At 49.0% G+C, this 20,137-nt stretch overlaps 1 protein-coding gene across 5 annotated transcripts in view; it reads right to left on the bottom strand.

Moving 5' to 3' along the window:
• Positions 1–1,300: 1,300 nt before the first annotated feature.
• RABGGTA (Rab geranylgeranyltransferase subunit alpha) overlaps positions 1,301–20,137 on the bottom strand; it is a 36,107-nt gene continuing 17,270 nt past the window's right edge. For all 5 annotated transcript variants that reach the window (XM_083472680.1, XM_083472681.1, XM_083472682.1 and 2 more), the window contains 11 exons: positions 16,613–16,696; positions 15,398–15,480; positions 15,176–15,277; positions 14,257–14,362; positions 11,920–11,971; positions 7,944–8,032; positions 6,884–6,972; positions 5,417–5,533; positions 3,158–3,271; positions 1,981–2,068; positions 1,301–1,580 (listed from right to left, as the gene is read on the bottom strand). In XM_083472680.1, coding sequence (XP_083328806.1) covers positions 1,432–1,580; positions 1,981–2,068; positions 3,158–3,271; positions 5,417–5,533; positions 6,884–6,972; positions 7,944–8,032; positions 11,920–11,971; positions 14,257–14,362; positions 15,176–15,277; positions 15,398–15,480; positions 16,613–16,696 — 1,073 coding nt within the window. In that variant the 3' untranslated portion in view covers positions 1,301–1,431. The remainder of the gene's footprint in view (positions 1,581–1,980; positions 2,069–3,157; positions 3,272–5,416; positions 5,534–6,883; positions 6,973–7,943; positions 8,033–11,919; positions 11,972–14,256; positions 14,363–15,175; positions 15,278–15,397; positions 15,481–16,612; positions 16,697–20,137) is intronic.

The following is a 20,137-nucleotide window of genomic DNA, read 5'->3' as shown; positions in this document are numbered from 1 at the left end:
AGTAAAGTATTATTGCCAGCTTCCAAACAACTTAGGGACAAGAGCATGCATAGGCAAACTCGGCCCTCCAGATCTTTTGGGACTACAATTCCCATCATCCCTGACCACCGGTCCTGTTAGCTAGGGATGATGGGAGTTGTAGTCCCCAAAACATCTGGAGGGCCGAGTTTGCCTTTGCCTGGACAAGAGGGTGTATTCAACTAAGCCTTACTCATGTGTAGATCTGTTGGAGCTGATGGGCTTAAGGTAGCTCTCCCGGTCGTTGATTTCTATGGGGCTGCTCTGGTTTCCTGGCACACAACCAAAGAGCCGACCCCAGTGGAAACAAAAACGAGCCAAAAAGTTCTTCCTAGAATCTCAGGCTACAAAATGTGAGCCCAGGTTAAAATGGGTCTAGGCCGGCCGGGCTGTGGCATTTTTGGCAGAAGCCTATGATGCCTGGCTTAGAAAATGCGACCTACTGAGTTCAGCAGGGCTTACTCATGAGGAAGTGTATTTAGAATTGCCGGTTTAAATAAATGAGCAAGTCTTCCTTTTTAAGTGATTAATCCGGCCTCTGTCAACCTGGTACTGTAGCTACCAAGGAGGCATAGGTCAGATAAATCACTTTTTAAAAAAGAACAGATAATGAAAATGGTGAATTAAATTAACCTGCACTTTTAAAAGTGAAATATTTATGTTTTCATACTTTAGACGGCAGGAAGTGTCCTAGCACAGGAACCGTCCCCTAGGTGAGAGAGATGAGGCAGTGGTGGTGGTTGGGAAAGACTTCCTTTTTAATATGACACACACAAGCCTTTCTTCGGTATAACCAAGGAAAGCGTGATGCCCTTCTTCACAATTTCTGTTTTTGCCTGAATGCGTATTTATGATTCACTGGCCCAGGTTTCATCAGCAGATACCAGGCTTGTGTCTGGAAGATCATTTAGAAACCGCTGGGACTTTTCAGGCAGGGATGATGATGGGCTTTGCTCTCCAGTTGTTCCTGGACTACAATTCCCATCATCACTGGCCACACAGGCTGAGGCTGATGGGAGCTGGAGTCCCGGAAACTTCCAATCCTCCACAAAAGACTTACTACCAAGGTCTCTTGCTGGGAGATCATTCAGGAACTGTTGGGCTTTTACGGCTGGCCTGTGTGAGAACAGTCTTCTGATATGATTTCTGAGGCGGCACATTTTCTCAGCTTCAATATGCGTTTGCGGTGTGCGTGAGGGGTGCAGGAGCAGGAAGGGGGGACATTCCTGGGATTCACCCCCCTTTCTGCTGCATGTATTGGACATCGGTAGCGACTCACAGCAACAATTACCTTTTTTTTTATTTCATCGTTTCCTCATGCCAATAAATTAAAAGGGGGTCAGTGTGTGCGTGGGGAGGAACTGTGTGTGTGTGGGGGGTGCGTGTGTTGCGCAGGGTCTCCCGCAAAACCCATCAGGTCAGGATGGTCCCCACATTTGGCAGCAAGGCGGCGAGCTCCGACTGGACGCCGGGGAGTTGGCAGAGAGGGTTGCCTTGCAGGTTGAGGTGGGCGAGTTTGGGGAAGGCGGCGAGGGTGCGGAGGCCGGAAGGCTGCTGGATGCCTGAGCGAGGGGCAGCGGAGTCAAGGAGAACTGTGGCCAGAGAGAAGAAGAAGAAGAGTTTGGATTTGATATCCCGCTTTATCATTACCCGAAGGAGTCTCAAAGCGGCTCACAATCTCCTTTCCCTTCCTCCCCCACAACAAACACTCTGTGAGGTGCGTGGGGCTGAGAGACTTCAGAGACGTGTGACTAGCCCAAGGTCACCCAGCAGCTGCATGTGGAGGAGCGGGGAATCGAACCCGGTTCACCAGATTACGAGTCCACCGCTCTGAACCACTACACCACACTGGCTCTCAGAGAGAGAGGGGGGGGGAGAGGTGTTCCCCTTTCCCAGAGAGCATCCCTGCCCCACCCCAAGTGAACTCCAACAGCCCCAGAACCCGCACAGCGCCAAGGATACGGTTGTTGCAAAGGGAGAGCTCTTCCAGGCGAGGGAGCGGGGGCAGGCCTTCCAGGGTCTCAATCTGGTTGTTGTCAGCCTCCAGCACCTGAGGCAAAACAGAGGAGGAGGAGCGTCAAGAGGAGCAAGGCAACAGGAACCCGATCCGCGTCCCCACTCCGCAACCCGCAGCCCCGCTTTGAAATGTGGCTGTGGAAGGAACAGGAAGCCCCGGCAATAACGGACTGGCATTACAAGCTACAAGAATTTGCCAAAATGGCGCAGTTAACAAATACCCCGAGGGGCAATTCGAAACAAAAATTGATGGAAAAGTGGGATAGATATAAAACGTGTGTTCAAAAATGCAGTAAAGGTTCGCTATCTATGCTAGCATTTGATTGACGTTGGAGTGAGACTGAGTTGAGAAATAAGACTAAGGGCACATATTGATATAGGAATGTATTAGGTAAAATGTAAAGAAATATACAATAATAAGAGTACATTCATTTGTAAAAAAGGAATATACAACTGGATGGACAGGAAGTCTAGTGTGTTCGTATGTATATGATTTTTTTTGGGGGGGGGTTGTTTTTGTTTTTTTCTCTTTGTTCTCTCTTTCGTTTCATTTTCTTTCTAGGTATATAAAATTCGTATATAAATTTTGTATACATGTTGGAAATTATATTATAGTAAGTCCTGTAATGTAATATGACAACGTTTATGTAATATAAAAATGTTAACAAATAAATAAAATGCGAATTCAAAAAGAAGAAAGAAAAATGTGCTGTTTTAAAATTTACAAAGCTATTTTGAAAAACACAGAAAGATGTCAAAAAATAAATGAAGAGTACCTTTGTGGGGGGGAAAAGAAAAGAAATGTGGCTGTGGAAATTCAGGGGCCCATAAATAACTCCTGAGGCCTACTTGGCCTGGCGTTAAGAGCAGAAGAAGAGCCCTGAAGCAGCGGTGGACCTGGGGGGTCTCAAATTTCAGCGGTGCCACGTGCGACACCAAAATCTGCCCCCTTTCCGTTCAATGTAATAGCTGTGGCTTCCCCTAGCCTTCGCACCCGGCGTGCCCTCTGCCTGAAGGCGTTATTGAGACAAGGTGGTGGGGGAAGAAAGGGCTTCTAAGGAAGGCCGGGGGTCCTAAGAGACGGGCACCCGTCGCTGGGCACTTGGGGGCTGGGCAGCCTCACCTCAAGGCAGCGCATCATGGCCAGTGTGGGGGGCAAGCAGCGGAGGAGGTTGTCCGAGATGTTCATGTGAGTGACCAGAAGTAGGTGCTCCAGGTGGCACAGAATGGTGAGGCCCTGGGGAGACGGAAATAAGACAGGGATGGTGGTGGAAGGAACATTTATGGGGAGTCCTCACACACCTGAGCTAATTCTCAACACCCCCCCCCCAGCAATACTCCTCTCCCGCCTTACAGAGCCTTCTAGCTCAGTCAGTAAAGCACGATGCTCTTAATCTCAGGGTATGATCTCTTGCCACTTAGAGAAGATGAGCTCTGCTGAACTCCACATCCGAGCATCCGAACTATGTGCCAATTCAAGGTGGACGTTTCTTTAAGAAGAGCCTCTTAGATCAGGCCAGTGGCCTCATTTGGTCCAACATCCCGTCCGCCCCCAAGGGACGCGGGTGGCGCTGTGGGTTAAACCACAGAGCCTAGGACTTGCTGATCAGAAGGTCGGCGGTTCGAATCCCCGCGACGGGGTGAGCTCCCGTTGCTCGGTCCCTGCTCCTGCCAACCTAGCAGTTCTAAAGCACGTCAAAGAGCAAGTAGATAAATAGGTACCGCTCCGGCGGGAAGGTAAACGGCGTTTCCGTGCACTGCTCTGCTTCGCCAGAAGCGGCTTAGTCCTGCTGGCCACATGACCCGGAAGCTGTACGCCGGCTCCCTCGGCCAATAAAGCGAGATGAGCGCCACAACCCCAGAGTCGGTCACGACTGGACCTAATGTTCAGGGGTCCCTTTACCCGTCCGCCCCCAGTGGCCAAACAGATGCCTGCCTGCCCTTAATCCATCTCACTGGGCGACTTTAAGTCTTGGAGGAACCAACAGGCAGGCTCAAGGAGCGTCAAAGCCAGCCAGCCGTAAATCACACGCCGTAAGTGGAGTTAACTCTTTATCAGTAAAAACAGGATCTGCACAGGAGTGTCAGGCCTAGTGAGCACTGCAATTCCTCTCTGGCAGATCTTGCCCCCATGAAGCAGTTGCTGAGACTGAAGGTCTCCTCCTCTCCAGGGTTTCCCCCAAGCAATCTGAGACTATGCCTGCCTGCAGCTAACCTCTCCGCCGCCCTTTTCATGCCTCTTTTGGTCCTGGGAGACCATAGAATCATAGAATCATAGAGTTGGAAGAGACCACAAGGGCCATCGAGTCCAACCCCCTGCCAAGCAGGAAACACCATCAGAGCACTCCTGACATATGGTTGTCAAGCCTCTGCTTAAAGACCTCCAAAGTAGGAGACTCCACCACACTCCTTGGCAGCAAATTCCACTGTCAAACAGCTCTTACTGTCAGGAAGTTCTTCCTAATGTTTAGGTGGAATCTTCTTTCTTGTCATTTGGATCCATTGCTCCGTGTCCGCTTCTCTGGAGCAGCAGAAAACAACCTTTCTCCCTCCTCTATGTGACATCCTTTTATCTATTTGAACATGGCTATCATATCACCCCTTAACCTCCTCTTCTCCAGGCTAAACATGCCCAGCTCCCTTAGCCGTTCCTCATAAGGCATCGTTTCCAGGCCTTTGACCATTTTGGTTGCCCTCCTCTGGACACGTTCCAGTTTGTCAGTGTCCTTCTTGAACTGTGGTGCCCAGAACTGGACACAGTACTCCAGGTGAGGTCTGACCAGAGCAGAATACAGTGGCACTATTACTTCCCTTGATCTAGATGCTATACTCCTATTGATGCAGCCCAGAATTGCATTGGCTTTTTTAGCTGCCGCGTCACACTGTTGGCTCATGTCAAGTTTGTGGTCAACCAAGACTCCTAGATCCTTTTCACATGTACTGCTCTCAAGCCAGGTGTCAAGACCAGGAGAGAGGGGAGATACCGGTGACTCTTCACCAGCCAGACCCTTCTCTGCCTCCCTCCTCTCTCCTGCTTCATCGTCTGCCTCCGATTCTGGACTTCTCTCCACCACAGACTCTCCCCGCTCACTAAACCCTGTCGCCTCCCCAGCTTCCAACACCTCCTCCTTCCAGTCTTCTTCCTCTGTCCTCTCATCGTTGTCCCACCACCAATCCCTGGGCTCTGGGCTGTCTTCCCCTGGCTGGTTCCTCCTGTGTCCAACTAGTCCCTGACAATGGGATGTACCAGGACCTTGCCCCAAATCTGCCCGCTTCCTGGCTATTCCCTGGCACTCACGCAGAATCTGCTCCCTTCCTCAGGCTCCTTCCTGGTCCCTTACTCCTTCCCGTCTGTCAGCCCCCACCCTCCAAGGCCTCGTACCCTCTGGGACAAGTCCACGACGCGGGACTCGGCGTATTCCATCTTGAGGATGCTGTTTTCAATCAGGAATTTGCTGCGGAGGTCATCCAGGTAGGCCGAGCGCATGGGGTCAGCTCCCTGGGGAGGGAAAGTGAGAAAAGGAGAACGGAAGCAGAGGTCAGTGGGCATTCTCTTTTTAAAAAAATGTGCTTTTTATTAAGTTATCATTTTATAAGGTAAAGGGACCCCTGACCATTAGGTCCACCCGCGTCCCGTTTTCATTTTATATACACAGACAAAATACACTAATATTTCATATCCTTTTACAACTATCTTTCTTTACGCTCTACAGAGCATTAACTTCCCTCCGTCCCTCCTGCGGGTTTTCTCATTCCAATCTCTGACCCACAGTTCCTTCGTGATATCTAGATCATGACGTAATATATATTTCAGCCCTGCTAACGTCTTCAAATTTCTACAGTTCTCACTTATATAGTCCATAAATTTACTCCATTCTTTTTGGAACTTTGTTTCCTCCTGATTGCGGATCCTGTGAGTCAGTTTTGCTAATTCCGCATATTCAGCCATCTTTGTTTGCCACTCCTTCATGGTTGGCAACTCCTGTGTTTTCCATTTTGGGGCTTTTCCATTTTTGGGCTAGGCATTCTCAAACGATAGGCTTACAGGGCCTCCAAAGCCAGCTGCCTTGTCTGCCGTGTGTGTGTGTGTGTATGTGTGTGTGTGTGTGTGTGTGAAATTAGGGGAGGACAGCTGAGGAAGAAAGGACACTTCTGCACAAAATCAGAGACACCATTGTCACCAGACAACTTTCAAGCAGCAGGTAAGGGTAAAGGGACCCCTGACCATTAGGTCCAGTCGTGGCCGACTCTGGGGTTGTGGCGCTCATCTCGCTTTACTGGCCAAGGGAGCCGGCGTACAGCTTCCGGGTCATGTGGCCAGCATGACTAAGCCACTTCTGGTGAACCAGAGCAGTGCACGGAAATGGCATTTACCTTCCCGCCAGAGCGGTACCTATTGATCTACTTGCACTTTGACGTGCTTTCGAACTGCTAGGTTGGCAGGAGCAGGGAGCAAGCAATGGGAGCTCACCCCTTCTTGGGGATTCGAACCGCCGACCTTCTGATTGGCAAGCTCTGTGGTTATCCCACAGCGCCACCCGCGTCCTTCAACCAGCAGGTGGGGGGCAGTAAATGCGGACAAGTGGGACCAGCAACAAATTGACTCAGTGTGGTTCACTGGGGTGTGCCTGTTCAGGGTTCCAGCCAGCCATGCCCTCTGTAAGGACACTCCATTCCGGACCCATCTTCCGCCCCCCACTCCAAATAAGTCTGTGAGTACGCCAGGGTGTTCCCCCCCATAGTGTTATTTTTCAAACACTTCTGCAAACCGACTCTGCTGATGTAGAAGGGGTACAGGATATCGGGGGTGCAGCTGAATTAATTCCGCTCTGCTCCCCCCCCAGCTCACCTTCAGGGTCGTAAAGTAACTGAGGGTCTCGTGTTCATAAACCAAGGGGTCTAAGGCCCTCATGAGGAGGATGATGGTCAAGAGGCACCCTAGAGAGAGAGTGAGAGAGCACAAAAAAGAAAAATTGGAACTGGTTCCCCGAATTAACTGAAGAGAAAAATTCTGTGCGGAGGCAAAGCTGAATTCTGTGACCTGCGTTCACCTTCGTTTATTTATTCTGCACAATTTATTTATTAAATTTCCACCGCGCCCGTTCTCCCAAAGGAACCGAGGATGGCAAACAAAAACAATACACGTTAGGGGGCAAAAGCAATAATTTTTTTTTAAAAAAACCCATTTAAAGAATTACCATGATTTGCTAATCATAGGATGATTTCCACCCTACTATACCTGACTGGTTCCCAAATTCAGCTGCTGGGGTTTCAGCCAGGTGTTGCCCGACACTTCCAAGTGTTAAGGACTAGAAACAAGGTTGTTGTTGTTGCTTTTTTAAAAGCTCATAATGTCACTGATGCTTAGAATGCTGAATTCTGTTCCAATTCTGCATATGCATTCAGTGTAGTTGCAGAATATAGACACAGCAGTGCAACAGTTGCCCAAGGACAGGCATCTCAAAATCCTGGTTCTCACCCCCCCCCCCGGCCAGAGGACCCCTGACCATTAGGTCCAGTCGTGGCTGACTCTAGGGTTGCGGCGCTCATCTCGCTTTACAGGCCAAGGGAGCCGGCGTACAGCTTCCAGGTCATGTGGCCAGCATGACTAAGCCACTTCTGGCGAAGCAGAGCAGCGCACGGAAATGCCGCTTACCTTCCCGCCGGAGCGGTACCTATTTATCTACTTGCCCTTTGACGTGCTTTCGAACTGCTAGGTTGGCAGGAGCAGGGACTGAGCAACGGGAGCTCACCCCGTTGCAGGGAATCGAACCGCTGACCTTCTGATCGGCAAGTCCTAGGCTCTGTGGTTTAACCCACAGCGCCACCCACATCCCTCCCCCTCCCCCCGCCAGAGCGTGACACAAATAAGGCTGTAGAGAACACGCAGGAGCAGCCCAGAGACTTACACTTGTTCTCCGGTTCCAAGGCCTGCAATTCCTTGCAGGATTCAAGTTCGGACTGCAGTACTGTGGACTTCTCAATGGACAGCTCACACCTGCGGCAGGAGAAGGAAAGTGAGGAGCTGGGAGGTCAGGGAGATGGCCAACTCTTGAAAGAGGTGTGTGTGAGAGAGAAAGAAAGAAGAAGAAGAGTTTGGATTTGATATCCCGCCTTTCACTCCCTTTAAGGAGTCTCAAAGAGGCTAACATTCTCCTTTCCCTTCCTCCCCCACAACAAACACTCTGTGAGGTGAGTGGGGCTGAGAGACTTCACAGAAGCGTGATTGGCCCAAGGTCACCCAGCAGCTGCAGGTGGAGGAGCGGAGACGCGAACCCGGTTCCTCAGATTATGAGACTACCGCTCTTAACCACTACACCACACTGGCCAGTGTCCCCTCAGCCACCAATCTCTGAATGAAGGCCTATAAGCCATGGCAGGGGGTTGAATGAGATTATTCTTTGTGTCTCCTTCCAACTCTACAGTTCTCCGACTAAGAGAGAGCTCCTTGCCAGCAGGGAAACCCAAAATCACCACTACTACTTGTAGTTTCTGGCATGACTAGTGCTGCTCATTCCACTGCCTCTGATCCTAGTTCTCAGAAAGAGGAAAAGGAGGCAGCCTCTGGGGCAGAATCGTAGAATTGTAAGGGGACCCAGGGGGTCATCTAGCCCAATCCCCAGCAATGCAAGGATCGAAACCGAAGCATCCATGACAGATGACCTCCCAACTTCTGCTTCAAAACCTCCAAGGAAGGAGAGTTCCCAGAGACAATGGAGTGTGCCTTTGGGGGTGAAGTCAAACCGCTGTGTTAATGGCACCAAAGTGACCTCCTTGGGGCGCAAGCCTGGGCAGAGTGTCTGGAGGACCCGGGATACCCAGAGGACAAGACCGCCCCTCTTGGCCTGGCTGATGTGGTCCAACGGAAAGCAGAGCAAGATGTTTGGCACCAGCTTGGCTTCAGAAGTTGCCGGAAGGAGGTGTATAAGGAGCCATCCAACCCCCTTAGGGACTCCACTTCTGGTTTGTGCAAGTGTCCCTATTTTCCAGGGACGTCCCTGATTTAGGGAAGCCATCCCTGTTTCTGATTTGATACCAGAATGTTTTGCTGTTCCTTAAGGTAAAGGGACCCCTGACCATTAGGTCCAGTCGTGGCCGACTCTGGGGTTGCGGCGCTCATCTCGCTTTATTGGCCGAAGGAGCAGGAGTACAGCTTCTGGGTCATGTGGCCAGCATGACTACGCCGCTTCTGGCGGACCAGAGCAGAGCACGGAAACGCCGTTTACCTTCCCACCAAAGCGGTACCTATTTATCTACTTGCACTTTGACATGCTTTTGAACTGCTAGGTTGGCAGAAGCAGGGACCAAGCAATGGGAGCTCACCCGGTGGCGGGGATTCGAACCGCCGACCTTTTGATCGGCAAGTCCTAGGCTCTGTGGTTTAACCCACAGCGCCACCCACGTCCCTTTTTCTTAGGATGTCCCTATTTTCATTGGAGGCTATGGAGTTACCCAACTCCTGAGCCATCTGAAGGCAATCCCATGTAGGGAGTCTTTTTAAAAATGTTTAATGTTGTATTATGTTTCTTATATATGTTGGCCTGTTGTCTTGTCCATTCTGAAGGAAATCAGCCCTGAGTGCTCACTGGAAGGACAGATCCTGAAGCTGAGGCTCCAAGACTTTGCCACCTCATGAGAAGAGAAGACTCCCTGGGAAAGACCCTGATGTTGGGAAAGATGGAGGGCACAAGGAGAAGGGGACGACGGAGGACGAGATGGTGGGACAGTGTTCTTGAAGCTACCAGCATGAGTTTGACCAAACTGCGGGAGGCAGTGGAAGACAGGAGTGCCTGGCGTGCTCTGGTCCACGGGGTCAGGAAGAGTCGGACACGACTAAACGACTAAACAACAACAACAACAGAGGTATAGGGCACAGCGCTTATTCTTCAGGCTCCCCATCCCTGCTATGGGGTACCAGGACTCAGATCTCCCTTTCTTGAACCCTCAGGGAGGGCACAACGACTTTGGTGGCGTGGGGTGCCTCGACCGTGACGAAACCGCAGTGTGACAATGGTGTCACACGCAGGGTTGTTTGCAGCGACCGCATTTGACAGCCCCGTTAACCCCAGAGCTGTGTCTCCCTTTCACTTGGGTGAGTCAGCTGAAACACACCACTTCCTGGAGTCGCGCTTATGAAACATCCTTCCCCCATCCGACCGCATGGCCCTGTTTTGAAGGAGTCTTCCACACCACTTCCCCGCTTGGCAACGTATTGCTCGCCTCAGTTGAAAAGGGCATTTCTGGTCTTGTTCCCAGGTCAACCCCAGCTGCACGAGGCGATTGCTGGTTTGCCAGAGTGTCTTATAACAGACTCCTGGACAGGCTTACTCAGAAGTAAGTCCCACGCGTGGCCTTAAGGCATGCAACTTCTTCCTGCCTCAGCATTTGATCTATTACAAAATGACAAAATGTCCCTTTCCCCCAAATGAGCTAAAAGCAGGCCTGCTAGCAGGATCTTCACCCCGGAGCCATAATCTACACGGTTTGGCAGAATTAGGAGCCGGGCTATGATTAATAATAACCGCCGTTTATGTCAAGCGCTCCTAATTGGCAAAGTGCTTTGTAATTTATGGGTTGCTCATCTCTCCAACTCTGGGATGCTGGTCGCGTGGATATTCCCATTTTATGGATGGAAGGTTGAGGCTGGGGAGAAGGGCGGCTTGAAGTCCCGAGTTACGCTTCGGCCCGCATCTCCCAAACCCAAACTCAGCCCTCTAGCCTCCCAATACTCACCAATGTCTCCTCCCACCCTTTCCTATTTATACTGCCGACTCACGTAAAATGTCAAGGTGGTGGTAAATATATACCACATTTTTCGCTCCATAAGACGCACCAGACCACAAGACGCACCTAGTTTTTGGAGGAGGAAAACAAGAAAAAAAATATTCTGAATCTCTGAAGCCAGAACAGCAAGAGGGATCGCTGCGCAGCGAAAGCAGCAATCCCTCTTGCTGTTCTGGCTTCTGGGATAGCTGCGCAGCCTGCATTCGCTCCATAAGACGCACACACCTTTCCCCTTACTTTTTAGGAGGGGGAAAAGTGAGTCTTATAGAGCAAAAAATACGGTACAATAAGGCACCATGAAAACAGAAGATAATCATTGCAATGACTAGATATAATGACTAGGTAATCAAGAAGATCTAAACACCCGCAGGGCCCTGCTGCCCCAGATGTCTGCAAGGGTTCAGCTTATTGTTGTTAGCCGCTCTGAGCTCTGCTTCGGCTGGGGAGGGCGGATATAAATTATTATTATTATTAAGACTACCTTACGGGGCTGTTGTGAGGGGAAAATGGAGTCAGGGGAGAAGATCAGCAGACACAAAGGGTAGCCAAAGTGGGGCCTTCCAGATGTTATGGACTACAACTCCCAGCATCCAGCATGGTCAAGGATCATGGGAGTTGTAGTCCACAACATTGGCAGGGCACCATTTGGTCCAGTAGCCTCCAACCTTTTTGGGCCCAGGCCTCACTTTTAAGCCAGGCATGCATTTGGGGATCTTTTAGCGTGTATTTGTGTGGCGATATTGCTCCAGTTGTGGCCCGTCTTGGATCAGGCCTCGAGCCCAGTAGTGGGTGAGGAATCCTATTTGGAATAAGGGAATTTCCCTTAAATGTTGACAGCTATGGTCTTGTTGCCCAGGCAGCCCAAGACCTCCATATAAACCACCCAGGCTTGTGCCCTGGTGAGGTCACTTTGGTGGAGCTAACACAGCCGTTTGACTTCACCCCTGGAGGCGGACTCCATTGTCTCTTGAGACGGACAGATGTCAACAGCGAGGTGCTCATTGCCACATATGATGGATCCCGGAAAAATGTTCTTTAAAGGTCCATATGAACCAGCCCCTCTCTCCCCATGGCTTCAGTCCTCTCCCCCTGGCTACTTACCTGAAAACTTGTTCTTCAGTAACTGAATCTTGGCTCCAGCAATCCCTTTGTCCTGTGGGGGGCAGAGAGGGGGAAAGGGGTTAAATTGAGGAGGTGAGGAAGTGTGTGTGGGGGCCTGGGGAAGGGAAGCGAGTGGGGCCGCTGGCAGGAAACCCCCCACCTGAGAGGGGGGTCTCTGGGGAGAGCACTCCAATTGGAGAATAAAGGTAAAGGGACCCCTGACCGTTAGGTCCAGTCATGGCCGACTCTGGGGTTGCAGCGCTCATCTCGCTTTACTGGCCGAGGGAGCCGGCGTACAGCTTCTGGGTCATGTGGCCAGCAGGACTAAGCCGCTTCTGGCGAACCAGAGCAGCGCACGGAAACACCGTTTACCTTCCCGCCGGAGCGGTACCTATTTATCTACTTGCACTTTGGCGTGCTTTTGAACTGCTTTGTTGGCAGGAGCAGGGACTGAGCAACGGGAGCTCACCGCGTCACGGGGATTCGAACCGCCAACCTTCTGATCGGCAAGCTCTAGGCTCTGTGGTTTAACCCACAGCGCCACCCGCGTCCCTCCAATTGGAGAATAGCCTTTACCAAAGGTGTTGTGAGCTTTGAAGACACTCGAACTCAGGACACAAGGGAGAAACATGCTAGGAGGAAGGCTCGCTTGGCAAATCCACACCGTGATCAACTCCCACCTGGAAACCAATGTCCCCACTGTGGAAGGATGTGTGGATCCAGAATTGGCCTCCACAGTCACTTACGGACTCACTGTTAAGACTGTGTTTATGGAAGACAATCTTACTCAGCTACAAGTGATCCCCAAAGGAGAAGAAGAAGACAAAGGGGGGACCCTCTCAGCCCCTCTGGGACTCCCAAGAAGGTTCGTGGTTCAGTCGTAGAGCCCCTCCCTTGCAAACAGATGGTTCCAGGTTCGAATTCTGGCATCTCCAGGTAGGCTTGGGAGAAATTCCTGCCTCAGATCCTGGACAGCCATTGCTGGCAGTCGGTGAAGACAATACTGAGGTAGACAGACCAACTTCCGACGTTCCTTAAAGCCCTGAACCGTTCTTGCCCCTGAAATGTGTGAAAGCCCACCTCTATTCCTGTTGATCTTCTCCGGGCTTAAGAATGGGGTAATAGTTCTGCCACCCACAGCAGCCCAGGATTCTCTGTCTCGGCCCCCTAAATTGGGAAATCTCTTCTCCTGACAGGTGCAGTTGGCATCTTCAAACTACACATTTCACCGAAATTGCATCTCTTTAATCAGTCAGTTCAAAGTATCTCCCTCTTCCTAAATCTGGTTCTCCAACTGTGGGTTGTTTCCCAGTGTTAGTTCTATTCAGACCCATGGATGTGAATGAATATTGGTTTTTTTATAAGGCAGGGCGGGATCCAATCTCTCAGATATAAGTGGGCCGCAAGAGCACTTCTGACACAGAACCCAAGACACACACACACTGAATTAAATTCCCACATCTCAGATTAAATATACACAATACATTTGATTAAATATATAAAACACGCCGTTATTAAATGTAATATATTTAATCGTTAAAGAAATTTAATACACAAACCAATATATGTGCTTTCAAAAGCAACGCACGATGCAAAAAAATTTTAAAAAATTAAGGCTATAAACTATTTTTTTCTTGAATGCTGCAGAGGGCCGCCAAAAAAGGCCTTGAGCCGCAGGTTGGACCATCCTGCTCTAAAGTGTATCAGTTGTGATACATTAACACATATTATTAACACTAATATGTGTTAGTCCTGTCACAGAATGATGGTAGAGTTGGGTTCCCACAGGGTCATCTAGTCCAACCCCCAACCACAGCTAAATGTACGCTGAGTAGCTCCAGCAGGTCTACTCTTGAGTTTATTTATTTATTTATTTATCCAATCAATCAATCAATCAATCAATCAATCTGTATACTGCCCTTCATCTGCTGACCTTAGGGTGGTTCTCAACAAGACTAGCATTGGACACAACCCATAATGCTTTGCGGTTGTAAACAGCCCTGGGAACTTACGGTGCAGAGTGCGAAATACGTCTACTAAGTAAATACATTTTAAAAAAAGGTAAAGGGAACCCTGACCATTAGGTCCAGTCGTGACCGACTCTGGGGTTGCACGCTCATCTCGCTCTATAGGCCGAGGGAGACGGCGTTTGTCCGCAGACAGCTTCCGGGTCATGTGGCCAGAATGACTAAGCCGCTTCTGGCGAACCAGAGCAGCACATGGAAACGGCGTTTACCTTCCCGCCGGAGTGGTCCCTATTGATCTACTTGCACATGACGTGCTTTTGAACTGCTAGGTTTGCAGGAAATACATACATACCTTTAAATACATACATACCTTTAAAAAGGACACACTCCTTCTGGGACTGGCCCTCGGCCCATAAGACCCGGAAGGTGTGCTGCGGCCAGTGGTCATTCAGGGCGGAAGCTGGCAAGTCGCAGAGCTGGGAGATGCCGTGATTTAAGGAAAACCGAAACCACTGGCAGAACAGCTGCTTTCCCCTCACCTCACAGGATCAAGTGCAAAGCCCCTTCCTTCAAATTTAGCCAACGGGTTATTCCGTTGCCTACGTCACATCAAAACAGCCCCATCTCTCACCCTCCTCAGACCTCAGAACCTGCTTTTAACTACTCAGGTTCATCTCCAAATTGCGAAGCCGCGGGGTCTCTGACCACGTACAGAGTGCTTTGACCTTGGCACCGAGCAGGGCCCAATCTGCGCTGAAAGCAGCAACACACCACTTTTTAAGCTGTCAAATTTTGGAAGACCAAAATTTTAATAAGGAATGGGGTAAATTCATTAACTTCTCTTAAAAACCATTGCAAACAGTTAAAATCTTTAGGAGCGTTGGAATATCACTTGTAGTTTAACAGCGGATTTTGGACACGACGGAGAGGTAGAAGATTTGGATTATCGTAAAAGATGCAGGAGGAAATGATTAGCAATGGGACCCACAAAGGGGAGGAGATTCCCTGGAATCTTGTTTCTATGTTGTAAGCTGGATATGTGACTGTAAAATTTAATTTGAAAAACCAAATAAATAAATTTACACACACACGCACTCTATAAAACTGTCATGGCTTCCCCCAAAGAATTCTGGGAACTGTAGCTTGTTAAGGGAGCTGACCTGCGTCAAATAAAACTCATTTTCAAATCTCCACGTTTGCCTGTTCCCCCCCAAAGCAGAAGGTACACTTCAGGATGTTTCTGGTTCCCGACTCTCGTTCGCCCCACGCACAGGGGGTCTGTAGGATACCCACATAAAGCCAGGCCTGTTCCTCCTATCAGGGGTGCGCCAACGTACAACAAGAGGCGATTCGTCTCCAAACACAATCAGGTCGTGAGACGCTGGTGCCACCTAAAAAACGAGAGAGAGAGAGAGAGAGAGAGAGAGAGATTGAGGAAGACCCTTGGCTCTCGAGGACGCGAGGCGGGTGGCACCGGGGCCTCAATTTCCTCCCGTCTTTCCGAAACTTACTGCCACGGGGTGGGAGAAGGCCACTGCTAAGGAAGTGTCCTCTCGGCTGACGTAGACACAGCGAATTGTCGGTTCTGGGTCAGCTGTGGGGGCGACAGGAGAGACATCCAATTGGCAAGAACGACTGGGAGAGTTAGAGGTGCAGAAGGTGAATAAAGAATGGATAGTGTTTAAAGAATATTTGAAAAATTACTATGAAAGCAAAAATCTCCTGGCAGACCTTGAACGATTCTTGTGATGTACGTTCAGAACCCTCCAAACTTGAAGCATGGGAAGTCCTATTAAAATTTATAATGTGGCAGAATGTTTGGATTGTTTGATATGTATATGTATAATCTGGAATATTTAATGTGATTTGATTGGATGGTTAAAGTGGAAAATTAAAAAAAATGAATTTTAAAAAAGAGATTCTTGTAATGTATAGACAACTAACTAAAAGAATTCCCCCTGAAGGATATTTAGGAAACAAAGTACAATATCACGACACTGTGTAAAAAATAACAAATGAGATTCAGTTTTTTGAGAACAATTTGAAGCTTATTTTATCTTTTCTTAGCTCTACTCTCTCTTTTTTCTTTATTTTTTGTTGTATTTATCTTTTTCTTGTGTAGTATATGTGCATAAACTGTAACATGGTAAATGGTTGTGTAAATACAGAGGGAAAGACAAATAAATAAACCAAGCATTAAAAGCTTCCTGAAAGAGGGCTGCCTTCAGATGCCTTCTAAAAGTCAAAGAGTTGTTCATTTCCTTGACATCTGGTGGGAGGGCGTTCTGCAGGGCAGGAGCCACCACCAAGAAGGCCCTCTGCCTGGTTCCCTGTAACCTCACTTCTCGCAGGGAGGGAACTGCCAGAAGGCCCTCAGAGCTGGACCTCAGTGTCCGGGCTGAACGATGGGGGTGGAGACCCTCTTTCAGGTATACAGGGCCATTTAGGACTTTAAAAGTCAGCACCAACACTTTGAATTGTGCCTGGAAATGTACTGGGAGCCAACGTAGGTCTTTCAGGACCGGTGTAATGTGGTCTCGGCGGGCATTCCCAGTCAGCAGTCTAGCTGCCGCATTCTGGATTAATTGTAATTTCCGAGTCACCTTGCTAAAACTAAGCAATGATGGTTGCAGGCGAGGTTCCCTGGTTTCCTGTTCTTTCATGTCTTGCAGTGGGGCTGCTCTGCAAGGGGAACAGGGACAAGGAAACGTGCATCGCTTTCGTACCTCTGCCCAGGAGCCAGCGATGGTAGAACCAGGCGCTCTGGTCGTTTGGATCGGTGAAGAAGGCGTTCTGTACCAGCTCCAGCTCTGGGAGGGAGAAAGAAAAGTCAGGAGAAAGGGAAGAGTGGGGGAAGCAAGGACCCTGGTGAACGAATCGGTCTCCCCTGAAGAAGGAGCAATATTGTAATATGGTACATTCAGGTCCAGCATCTTAAAAAGCAGAGACGTCATCTTGCCAACAAATGTCTGTATAGTTAAAGCTATGGTTTTCCCAGTAGTGATGTATGGAAGTGAGAGCTGGACCATCAAGAAGGCTGATCGCCGAAGAATTGATGCTTTTGAATTCTGGTGCTGGAGGAGACTCTTGAGAGTCCCATGGACTGCAAGAAGATCAAACCTCTCCATTCTGAAGGAAATCAGCCCTGAGTGCTCACTGGAAGGACAGATCCTGAAGCTGAGGCTCCAAGACTTGGGCCCTCTCATGAGAAGAGAAGACTCCCTGGAAAAGACCCTGATGTTGGGAAAGATGGAGGGCACAAGGAGAAGGGGACGACAGAGGACGAGATGGTGGGACAGTGTTCTCGAAGCCACAAACATGAGTTTGACCAAACTGCGGGAGGCAGTGGAAGACGGGAGTGCCTGGCGTGCTCTGGTCCAGGGGGTCACGAAGAGTCGGACACAACTAAACAACAACAACATTCAGGTTGGTGTGTGTCAACTTGACGGACTTTGGCCAGTTTAGCAGACATTCCATCTTTTCAGGGAATTCTGGTCCCATTTTTTGGGTGTGTGTGTGTGTGCGTGAGAGAGAGATTAGATTAAGGATCTCCTTCTGTGAACGCCCAGCTTCTTCCTCAAACTACAATTCCAAGAACTACCGTATTTGGGGGGGAGCCGGAAAGGTTTAAGCTGGTACAAATCCACTGCGGCGCAGTGGTTCAGAGTGCTGGATTTGAGAGGCATGGGTTCAAATACTATGCAGAATAGTTCATTCGGTAGAGCACGGGATTCTCCGCCTCAGGGTGGTGGGTTCGAGACCCACGCTGGGCAAGAAGGTTCCTGCATTGCAAGCGGTCAGACTAGATGACCCACATGGTCCCTTCCAACTCTACAATTCTCAATCCTTGCTCGGCCACAGACTTTGGGCCAGTAGCAGTCTCTTGGGCCTAACGTACCTCAGAAGGGGATAAAGGAAAAGGAGTAGATAGATGATAGAGAGACCCTGAATTTGTCAGACTGGAGGGGATTTGATCTGCTGCCAGCAACTAGAACTTGGTGCTGGGTGTGTGTGTGTGTCCAGCCAACACCTTCAAACCCTGCTCAGGATCCGACCCCCTCCAAGCTGCCATTCCTGTCAAGGGTTCAGGTGGCGCCATTTTTCAAGCCTGCGGCTAGTAAAGACATAAAAAAGCTTTATGGTTTTGATTTCTCTGCCTGAAACTCATGGTTTTACGACGAGCTTCCTGCTAACGCTGTAGGCAGTCAGGCTACCCTATGACTTCCTAAGGTATTTTGAAAGCAATTACCGTCCTTATTTGGATTAGGAGTTAAGAACTAAAAAGGATTTCACGGTCTTGACTGTGGATACATTTTACATCTACTCGAATTACAAGTTTATATACAGAAGCTGACAACCTTACTAAGGTTGGCCACTGAGGCAGACTTCATGTTGAAATGTGTCTGGATGTAAATGATTAAATATATTATTATTATTATTAGTAGTTGTAGTAGTAGTAGTATTGACGGGGTGATTACTTTCGGTGGGGCTTGGTCTCTGAGGATAATACAGGAGAATGTTCTTCACACTTGTCTGCAGCCTACATTTCATCTTAGCGAATATTCAAAGGTTATTTTAGTGTTTGTGTAACCTAAAATGGAGTTGTTTTACCTCAGCTTGTTCATTTTGAAGTTATATTTTGAGGAGAATGGAGCTTGCTTCTATTTTATGTGGTGGATACCACAGCAATATCTCCAAATCGGGGTCCAGGTTCAAGTTTAACAATTTGGGTCCAGGGACGCGGGTGGCGCTGTGGTCTAAACCACTGAGCCTCTTGGGCTTGCCAAACGGAAGGTTGGCGGTTCGAATCCCTGCGACGGGGTGAGCTCCCGTTGCTCGGTCCCAGCTCCTGCCAACCTAGCAGTTCAAAAGCATGCCAGTGTGAGTAGATAAATAGGTACCGCTCCAGTGGGAAGGTAAACGGCACTTCTGTGCACTCTGGTTTCCATCACAGTGTCCCGTTGCGCCAGAAGTGGTTTGGTCATGCTGGCCACACGACCTGGAAAGCTGTCTGTGGACAAATGTTGGCTCCCTCAGCTTGAAAGCGAAGATGAGCGCCGCAACCCCATAGTCGCCTTTGACTGGACTTAACCGTCCAGCGGTCCTTTACTTTTTTTACCCAAGGACCACAAACTGCAAGTGAAGTCCGTTCCTCCCGTCCCTGGAGGGAATTTGCAAGGAAGATTTAGCCTCAATCATCCTTGTTTTTCCTCCGCCAACCACCTCCCGCTGTTGTGGGGGCTGTCTCCATTAAGGCAGAGCGCAACCAGAAGCCTGGGAGAGCCACTTTTTGTGGTCTCATAACTTGGCTGCATGGATTCCTATCGGACCTACTGAAGACTTTTATTTATTTATTCCAGCAAGCATTTCTCAGCCTTAGTTTTACAGCTTCACCTGTGTTTACCTTTTCTATATTACATTTCTTGTATACGAGCTGCATATAAATAGTTTTATCTATTTAAAAGCCCCCGGTGAAGACAGCGCTGGCTCCATGTTTGTTCTACAAAAGTTATTACTCATGTTTCAGGTACGCCGGAGACTAATCCTGGGATTAAATCTCCAACATAGAACGGGAGGTAACACTCAAGAGCAGATTGAGAAACAACAACACGAAACCTATTTACTGGAAAATTTGGTGTATTAAAAGATAAAGAAAAAAATCTTCTCTGACAGGAGATGTGAAAGGACTGCCATTTGTGATGAAGAGAGTTTTTCTTTTTTCTTAAAAATTAAGGCTGTGTACACAGCATATATTTAAAGCACCCACCCAATGAATTCTGAGAACTGTAGTTTGTTAAGGCTGCTGGGAATTGCAGCTCTGTTGGGTGTGTGAAAACTACACTTCCCAGAATTCTTTGTGGGGGAAGACATGTGCTTTAAATACAAGGTGTGACTGGAAAGTTCGGTGAATGGTCACAGAAATCGGACAGCGAGAAATATTTGAACATAAAATTGGCATCAGAAACCCATGAAATGCTCACAATTGTGCAGGCAGACGAAGCTGTAACTCAAAAGACAATGTATGAGTGGTTTAAGCGTTTCTGTGAAGGCGGCAAATGTTGACAGAGTTTGTGACTTATTGATGTGGGATCGGCGTTTGTGCTTCCGAACGACGGCGGAAGAATTGCATATTCCGTGTGAAATCGTTACTGAGTTGTCCCACCCTCCATATTCTCCCAATCCGGCCCCACCGGATTTCTTAATTTTTCCAAAACTGAAATCTGCACTGAAAGGGCACAGATTTCCCAACA

The sequence above is a fragment of the Podarcis liolepis genome, assembly GCF_965112155.1.
Source record: "Podarcis liolepis genome assembly, chromosome: 13".
Lineage (NCBI taxonomy): Eukaryota > Metazoa > Chordata > Lepidosauria > Squamata > Lacertidae > Podarcis > Podarcis liolepis.
This window is presented reverse-complemented; position numbering and strand designations above follow the sequence as displayed.